The 9,362-nt window shown below is 36.0% G+C and overlaps 1 protein-coding gene across 3 annotated transcripts; it reads right to left on the bottom strand.

The window, feature by feature from the left end:
- Nucleotides 1-1,350: 1,350 nt before the first annotated feature.
- On the bottom strand, nucleotides 1,351-7,080 carry LOC142614183 (protein TIFY 8). Of its 3 annotated transcripts, none has more exons than XM_075786732.1 (6): nucleotides 6,611-7,080; nucleotides 5,736-5,920; nucleotides 5,178-5,632; nucleotides 4,975-5,062; nucleotides 2,094-2,319; nucleotides 1,351-1,659 (listed from the first exon to the last, which is right to left on the bottom strand). In XM_075786732.1, the coding sequence occupies exons 1-6, from the start codon at nucleotides 6,918-6,920 to the stop codon at nucleotides 1,571-1,573; spliced, it is 1,353 nt and encodes a 450-aa protein (XP_075642847.1). In that variant the 5' UTR covers nucleotides 6,921-7,080; the 3' UTR covers nucleotides 1,351-1,570. The 3 variants fall into 3 exon arrangements, with proteins under 3 accessions (XP_075642847.1, XP_075642849.1, XP_075642848.1); XM_075786734.1 differs by having other exon boundaries at nucleotides 4,975-5,059; XM_075786733.1 differs by having other exon boundaries at nucleotides 5,736-5,917.
- Nucleotides 7,081-9,362: the final 2,282 nt, after the last annotated feature.

Raw genomic sequence — 9,362 nt, 5'->3', positions numbered from 1 at the left:
GAGTCTCCTCTTCGTTTTATATCATCCTTTCTCCTCTCTCTACCTCCACATATAGATTAGATTGCTGGCCTGGATACTTGTCCCATCAACACCTTCCTGAAGTCTTTGAAAATAGTTGTAAGGATGAACCTTGCTGCTCAGGCATCACTTCCTCATTAATGCGGCCAGAGAGTTAGCTACAGAACATTCAATGCGGTAGTAGCAGCTCTCTCTAGATATTTCATAGTCTTTCCTTGTTAGTGCTCTTACAATATATATCATTATCTACAGGATCATCTAGAACTTTGCTTTTGAATGGCAAACCGCCTCTTGTGACCTCGGCTTCGCTTAACCGAGGAAGTATACCTCCTCAGACTACCTTCCTTGAACAAACATGATCAAACCCTACTTCTTTGTTTATTAACATGGGTTCTTGGGAAAATATTTGTCCGTCCTCCGACTACATAATGTCCTCGAATTGGGCCTCTAGCCCAATAGTTACATAAATATGTACTCCTGGGTCTATCACCCCACAATATAAATTGTCTCCTATAATATATATAATACATAACGTTATAGAATTATTTAAAAAATAATAATAATGTTATCCCTTGATTTAATAATTCTTCTATATAAAAAGAATAAAAAAAATAAAAAATTCATTGAGAATGACAACAAAGATTGGCCACGCTAGAAACTTGCATGTAGGAGTGGCAATGGATGATCCAAACCCTTTAGCCCACCCACTATAAATAAGTCGGTCATAAAAATTTAGCGGTTGGTTCTGCATTGCATCTATGACATGACTGGCGCCTTTGAAATGCATTCAATTGCATTAAACCGGAGAGTGCAGCAGAGTCAGAAAGTATGCCTGCGGCCTTTGATATGTAGTAAATCGTACTAAACTGGAGAGTGCATCAGAGTCGGAAATTTTGACCCCTAAGCTATTGATATTTAGTCATGCCAAGGTTTCTATTGCAGGTGTTGATTAATGAAGACATTTATTATAAACTATGAAATTAAATTGACCATGTTGTAGCTCGGATTAAAGGAGAGAAAATTATTAACGAAAAAAAAAATAGGCAAGGAAGGTTAAGAAACAAAATCCCATGCACACATGCAAACACTCTCTTCAATCTTCTAGGAGATATGAAGTAGCAAACAACAATCCAATTTTACACAGGTCCACTACACAAAAGCTTATACTCCCGAGGCTGGTAGCGGTAGAGACTGAAATAAATTGAACACTAGAATTTTATGGTACACTGCTAACATTCAGTTCCAATTCGATGAAAAAGTAATCTTCAAATACCCTTTTGATCTGGGATAATATCGAAATTGCATGAAGGGATTTGAATGGTTCCATTTCCATGAGGCATAAAAATAAAAGCATATTATAGATTGGAAAAATGCTGTATCTAATTATGAATCTGATAGTTCTATTGGGTCTCTACAAACAAGGAAAGCTCCATCCCACCACCGAATAGAAAATTGCAAAACCCCGAAAGATATTAGAGGAAGAAAAAGCTCATTTACCCTAAAACCTGTATGTCGATTTTGAAATAACTAACACCTATTCAAGGCTTAAAAGTCATGGCTCTCTTTTTGCTTCGGGATTGAGTTCTGCTGCTTGAACGGTGTTGCTTGGATCTTTTACTACAATACTGCCTTGATGTCCCCCTACAACAGCATTTAGCAATCAATAAAAGTATACTATACAGACCATAAAAAATTTGAGTAAGTGATTTGTTACACAATATATTCCTTATTTAGGATGTGTCATCACCAATAGCACTGCAATGATAATAAAAGACAAATTTGCTGGGATCCAGAAATGATGTATTTAGGGAGGTGTTGCGGACAAACTAACTTTACAGGACAGGACAAGGCAAAATCAAACCATGTAAACCATAAGGGCCTGTTTGGATTGAGAGGGGGGGGGGGGGGGGGGGGAGGGGAAGTGGAGGGAAATAGAGTAGAGTTGGCTGAAAGTAGGCTAATTTTGGGCCCCCTCCCCCTCCCCCTCAATCCAAACAGACCATAATGGATGTTGGTTTCTCATTCTGGTTCAAACACATCACTCCAAATACAGGGTTGTTAGGTTAGAGGATCACCTGATGGCGTTGATATCCGATCACCAGAGCCAACTCCATGATTAGAAATCCCAGCGGCAGATAACCTCCGATATTCCTGTGAAACTGCCATATTATTTGCCATACCTGTTTCATTGTCTCCACCTGGCATGCTACTTTCACCAGTTGGCCTCACAGTAGATTTGGGTGAGTAGGTTGTTGACCAAGATCCTCCATTTGATCCAGCTAAGGCCATTATAACGTCTGCCTGAAATAAATTAGAAAGCAAACAGTGATCATGAAAGGTCATTTACACGTAATTATTTCATGTATTGTGCATAACATTCCAAGGACAGGACAGGACCACCTAAACTCCCTAGGAAACCGAGAAGCGTGTATCAGATATCCATATTATTTTAAAGTTCCCCAAACTTAGTTCGTTGCAGTATGTAATTTCTGGGTACACACAGAACATAATATTGCAAATTCTCTCTGAAGTGGCGCTGATTGAGGGCTTTAGTTGGTACTATATTAAAGGTCATGAAACCTCAAGAAGGTGCTAGTTTTTATTTTCTTAGAAGCTCCATAATCTTCTGATTCTACAACAAGATCTTTGATGCTCAAAAGCAATTTATCAGAAATAACAAGCTAGGCTAACATATATATACTTGACACCATTATGAAAACATCAAAATGTCACATTTCATCTGACTGATACCCACTATATTATGACAGAAATCAAATTTAAAAGGCAAACATAAAGAATTGTAGTCATCAACAAAATCATAAAGTAGTAGTATCCAAAAGAGGAAGTAATGGATATAATTCCCAATGAAGCCACACAGTATAACTTCTGCAACTTTGCATAATTCACACTTCAGTGAATAACTAAAAATACATTTAAGAAAGCATGATATGCCTGAACCAAAGGAGGGCTAAAACTATGATCATGATAAACATCATGAGTAGAACAACTAAATTGAAGACTTTCATGAGGACGATCCAGCAATAGAGGAGGATAAGACAAATCAAGAGTACAAGAAGAGTGCAAAGCAATTCCATTGACTCCTAATGAGAGCATATTGAAGACCTCAAGGCAGTAGTTGTTTGATTGTGAATGTCATTTTCAATTAGATTCCCCATCTTCCAGATAAACATATATCTATAAAGCTGAACCATAAGTTTTATGGTCAGACATGCAGTGTCAGTATTGGGTAGTGAATCCCTAGCAACAGGCAACAGCTGAGGCCTTGTAACAATGATGGAACAAAAGCACGGATAACATGACCCCATGAATCCAACATCAGTGGCAGAGGCACACATAATGAAATTTTATGTCCTCAAGCCTTGAACTTTACAATGTAAAACATGGAAATTGGTCCATTAACACCTGGGAATCAATCCAGGGAAGTGCAAGCCTTTTTTTTCCATCAAAACAACTGAGTAGAAGGCCCTTTGCATGGTTATGAAACACACAAGTACAACAAGAGACTTTTTACTGAAAGTTCCAGCTTCAATATTGGACGGAGAGGATATATCAAAGAGAGATCAACAAATAATTTCCTGAACTGATTTGACCCAATGGGCTCATGTTTTATTGCAGAATGAGCATGAACATGATGTTACTTCAACACACAACAAACTTGTTTTGGAGTGTTTGACATGTTTGTTTCATACCATACAAGCCTTTGAACAGCAGAATACTTTGGCATATTGCAAATCTCTGGATATCATAACAATCCATGAGCAAGGTAATGTTGGATCTTACTAAAACGGTACCAAGATGTTGAGCGATTTAACAACAATTTCCCTAATTACAAGTGAAGGCCTGAAAAGTCCAACACTCTTATGAATCGAAATGCAAGACTAGCACTATTGTTAATTTTATATGAGCATTTGTGTCGACCATTTTGAGAATAGCCCCACATACATCTCTAATAACCTCGAAACAGCTTTGCATTCTAATTTATAGACTAAGTTATGCATTTCTGGTCTGCAGGCTCACAGATTTAGTAAAGGAGCTCTTCTTGTAAAATGCCACTGCATGCAGATTAGCAAACTTAGTTATTAACTACATCCTTGGTAGTGTCTATGGCATGTTTTGAAAGTGGGGATCATAAGGTAAATGATACTTCATAGCTTCAGCCTTAGAAGACAGAAATTCATGATAACTGTTGATATAAAGCAGAACAGGAAACTGACCCTTAAGGACATCTTACGAAAATCTATAATTAACTGGCCACCTGCTATTCTAATAATGATATTCAAGGAAACAAGCTCCTCTCAGGCCTAGGTTAATGTTGCAGCTCTGCTTCTAATGGCTGCATGTATAAATTTCCACTATAATCGTGACTCAACGTTCTAACTATGAAAGCCAATGTAGCCATTCTATATAAACTCCAGTAAATAAAAGAAGTGATCTTCTAACAAGCTTGCTAAATAAATCAACCAAAGAAAGAGGGTCTCAAGTCCCAACTGTGTTATCAATCCTGTACAAGCACTGTGAGGTGCGCATTTTGTTGTACATTGCAAACTGTAGTATCAATGACATGAGTACAGCTGGAAAACAACCTCACAAAACCAAGACTCTGTTTCTGAAAATGATCAGCACAGTATGTAACTATGTATATGTCAATTATTGTCCTCATTTATGTCTGCTGTTATACAGATCATGCTGCCCTTCTACAGATAGTGCCAGGTAACTGTTTTATGATTAAGCCAACCAATCACTTATGTTCTTCCCCCAAATGTTTCGCCAACATAAACCAATTTAGGACCTCAATAAGCAACCACCATAAGCTTATTCCGCTATGAGACAGTTGAATAACACACTTACTCAAAGCTTATATATCTACCTGACGGTAGAAACCAATAACATTTAATAGAGATGCGTCTGTTATTGGTAGAAAACCAGAAAGCAAACCTTGTTGGGATGGACATCGTCAAAAACATGAGCTTGGCCGCCATAAAATATAGTCATCTGACGACTAGGAGATGTTAAGCCAAGTCTACTGCAATCACAACAGATACAAATACATAGCATCAACTGTGCTCCTTCACACTGAAAAAAAGAAAAGAAATCGCAAATGAGGTAATAGGGTGAATAAGCTGTATTATCAAATTTACCTTGGAGGAGCAGAAGATTCTGGCTCTAAAACATTAGTCCCAGACTTCTGTCTGTTGCCAATCGGCAGCATGCCAGATGAGTTTCTCTCAGAGGCGCCACCAGAGGCATTGATGGAACTCAAAATTCCAGGGCCTTTAATTCCAGTTCTAGATCCCTCATCAGCTGCTGATTGAGAGATAGTTGAAGGACCGGCATTGGCATCCCTGAATCTGTTTGAAGGTACCTGATGCAGGATAGGTGCAAATTGACCCCCACGCGGAGGGTATTGTACTGCGGAGCCAACATTCATAGAAATAGGCCGTTCCCACTTGGAAACATTACCATCGATTCTACTGCCAGTGGGAGGCTGAAATGCAAGAGAAGCAGAACTTGGCCTTAGTGGATGCATACCAAAGAACATTTCATCATCATTGGACCTTCTATGTCGCTCTCCCCCAGCTCCATTTCGGAGCAACTGTATCAGAACACAACTAACAATATTAGAGAATATGAATCCACTTACGGGGTTATTTGGCTTGTTTAAGCATGGGAAAGTCAAAGCTTACTATAATTCACACCTTCATCAAATGAGAATTCTCAATGGAATCATGATCCAAGTTAAAAACCCCATCTCTGGATGAAGCCATAAGAGCAGACTCAGGATTACTTCGCTTACTTCCTGCTATCCTGTTACTCATCTCAGGCCCAGAATTATCACTCCTTGCGCTATATAGAGGAATCCCCTTTACAACCTGTCTTTCTACTAAAATTAATGAGCAAAAGGAATCAAACTTTAATAGATGTGTAAAACCCCAAATAAAAAAAATAAAAAAAAAAGAATAAGCTCACTTAAATTTCTTGCATGAATATCATTGTAACACAATTGCTAAGCATCATAACAAGATGCTTAAGTTAAGTAACATTTCTTACTTTGTAATGAGAAGCAATTGTCAAAGAAAAGAATGAATTGCTCATAAATTCAACGTTTCTTTATTCATCACCACCAAACACCACATTGTAGAACAACAACTAAAGGAAAACGCTAAACACTAGATACAAAATTTAACGGAGATGTTCACGAAATATTTTAATAGAAAATAACGTAAAGCACAAACAAAAACTAAAAATAAAACTATAACAGGTAAAGAAACCCGTGAAAATAATAGAGAGAGGACATAGAAAAAGCAAACAACCCCATCAATGACCTCACTAAAACTAACCTACAACAAAGACACCCACCCTACTATGAGAGAGAGAGAGTTTTCAAACATGAAAATTAAGACTACCCACTTGATTATATGGACTCACACACACAGTGACACAGTTTATATCTCCAAGTATAAATCAAAAGGAAACAAACTGTAGCTGAAAATCAAAAAAAGCAGCCCAAAAAAAGAGAGCTAAAGAAAAGTGAAGATGGCTATTTAGAGAAGTAGATAGGAGTGAGACTGACCGGAACCCAGATCAGAGGTGGTGGAGATGGGTCCACGGGGACCACCGGAGGAAGCACCAAGAGAAGCCGAGGCCTGAGGAGAGTCGGCGGCCGCTGTGGCTTTGTGGGGAAAGCCCACTTGGGAATCGGTGGGCTTTTTCATGCCCAGAAAGTCATGGAACATTGGGTGCTTGTTAGTATCAGTATTAGCCAATACTAATTCTTGTTGATGTGGTTGTTGTTGGGTTTGGTTTTGGTTTTGGTTTTGGACTGTAGTGTTGGTATTAGCAACGGCATTGTTGTTGGGCATAGTGTGCTGCTCAGCCGTCATTTATATACCCATTATTTCTTCACTTTTTCACTTCATCCCCCACATATTTCTCATGCTTCTCTGCTCTTCTCTCTCTCTCTCTCTCTCTCTCTGCATATAATAAGTGTTTCGCTTTCTCAGTAGAGAACACAGTATATGAGAGAGAGAGAGAAAAGACAGCACGATTTTCTGAAAAAAGAGTAAAATAAAAAGAGTAAAACTAAGAGAGAGAGAGAGAGAGAGAGCGCAATAAAAAGCAAAAGGTTCTCTCGGCAAGTGTTCTGTTCTGTGCAACAAACACTGTCTCTCTCTCTCTCTCCCCGTTGTGTAAGTGTGTGTGTGTGCGTGTGTCCGAGTGTTGGGTTGTTTTGTCCTGAGAATAAATGTTGGGTATATGTATTTCTGTGGACATCTGTGTGATTTTAAAATTCACCCAACAGCTTTTGTCAATTTAATCAATTATATTTATATCCCCTTTGTCTTTTTTATTTTTCCTTTCTTTCTTTTCTATGAATAAATATTAAATTTTCTCAAATAAAAACAAAAACATATATATTAAATTCAGTTTGCTTTGACGTAAATTATTTTTTATATAGATAAAGCTTATTGGTAGTTTGTGCAATTATTGGAAAAACAGTTTCTAAAACCAATAAAAAATAATTTAAAATAAAAAAATGAAAAATATTTTATTCCGACATTACTCCCTCATTGTTACCGTCATCGTGATAATCTATTTCAATTTAATCTGACTACAAATATATCCAAAATTCAAACTCAACACATAATTTCATAATATACTTGAGTATCAATTTGTAAAAAGATTTCAGTATTTATACATAAGATTACTACAGATACTTGTTGAAAAAAATAAAAAGTAAGTGCATCGAATTATTAGGTAACACTTATATATGTTGTGGTGGATTTTAGTGTTTATTTAGATGTGTTTCTAAACTTATTTATTTCGTTTAGTACAGTCAAAGTTATCGCCTCCAACACGATCAATTTTACCTCTATCACCATTGTCATCGCCATAGGCCACAGCCACCGCCACTATCTTTGTAGCACCAAACCTATATAAAATATTGACCATTCTTGTGCCAGCTAAACAGCAAAAGAAGTTTTAAAGACGTAAGAGAATTATATATATATATATATATATATATATATATATATATATTTATAATTGCCTCTAATACATTTACGCATGATAAGTGGATTAATGATAAAAAAAAAAAAAACAAAAAACAAAAAACAAAAAACAATCATCCAAAAAATACTCTTGGGTACAATGTGTTTAATATAAGGGAAATGCTAACTGATGCTTTTAGGGTAATAGTTAACAATTTATTTAAAGAAATATTTTATGGAAAAAGAAAAAAAGTAATTAATATTTTGATACTTTTTTTCATTTTTTCATTTTTCACATAAATAGTGTCAAAATTTTCGTAAAATAGATTGTTAATTATTGTCCTAAAAGCACCTGTTAGCATGACCATTAATATAATCTCACGATCAAATTTGTCACTAAATATATTGAGCATTTTACGAAAAACATCATCCGTAAAATACATGCCATCTACACAAAGTTTCATTTAACATGGAATGCTAGCAATTGTCAAAGAAAAGAATGGGCCAAGGGAAAGCAATTGGAAGGAGTTGTGACCATTAAAAACATTTGATAAGGAATGAAAGGAAGTTATTTATTGTTATCTTCTAGATGCTTAGTGCTCATTAAATTAAGTAACAGACTCTTAAATACAAAATTTAGAAATTGTGTAAATTGCTTCTTTTTTTTGGTAATTCAACTTAGATTCATTGAAAAAGAAAAAAGCACTATTTTGTAAAATGGTATTGTTGTCATTAAAAGTTTAAATTGGAGATCGTTAGAGGCTTAAGCTGCGTTTGTTTCACCTACTATTGATTTCGATTTTTTTTAATGTTTAATTTTTACAGGTATTTGGGGTAATTAATTTGTTGATCAACTTGAAAATAATTTTCAAGTTGAGCATAAAATAAGAGTGGCATGTTTTGGTGTAAAATGTTTTTAAGCTTTAATTTGGTGGTTCTAATAGTTTGTCTCACCCAAAACGCATTCACTCAACTTCCAACCCCCACTGTTAGCAGCCCAACCATCACCTTGATTGTTGTCGCCAATCTCTCTCTCTCTCTCTCTCTCTCTCTCTCTCTACATATATATATATATATATATATATATATATATATATATTTCTTCTGTAAATCAATAAAATAATTTGAAACTCATTGGTTTTTAGTGGCTTGAAAGTGATTGGCATCTTTTCTAATTGAGAGAGTAGTGTCTAATTCGAAAGAAATAGGAAATGCAGTGTAATTTTGCAAACCTTCCATTAAGGTCAGTATAATTTTCAATTTTTTATGGTGATTTAAAAAAAAAAAAAAAAAAACCCCATAGTTTAAGAGAATAATATGGAAGAAGAATTTGTG

This window comes from Castanea sativa, chromosome 10 (assembly GCF_040712315.1).
Source record: "Castanea sativa cultivar Marrone di Chiusa Pesio chromosome 10, ASM4071231v1".
NCBI classification, from domain to species: domain Eukaryota; kingdom Viridiplantae; phylum Streptophyta; class Magnoliopsida; order Fagales; family Fagaceae; genus Castanea; species Castanea sativa.
Note: the sequence above shows the minus strand (reverse complement) of the source record. Positions and strands in the feature narration are given on the sequence as shown.

Excerpts from the sequence above, each read along its gene's own strand:
- LOC142614183 (XM_075786732.1), bottom strand. The coding sequence starts at position 6,920 with ATGACGGCTGAGCAGCACACTATGCCCAACAACAATGCCGTTGCTAAT. Across the intron at positions 5,633-5,735 it reads AGAATTCTCATTTGATGAAG|TTGCTCCGAAATGGAGCTGG; the intron begins GTGTGAATTATA and ends GTTCTGATACAG. Across the intron at positions 1,660-2,093 it reads TCGGATATCAACGCCATCAG|GGGGACATCAAGGCAGTATT; the intron begins GTGATCCTCTAA and ends ATGCTGTTGTAG.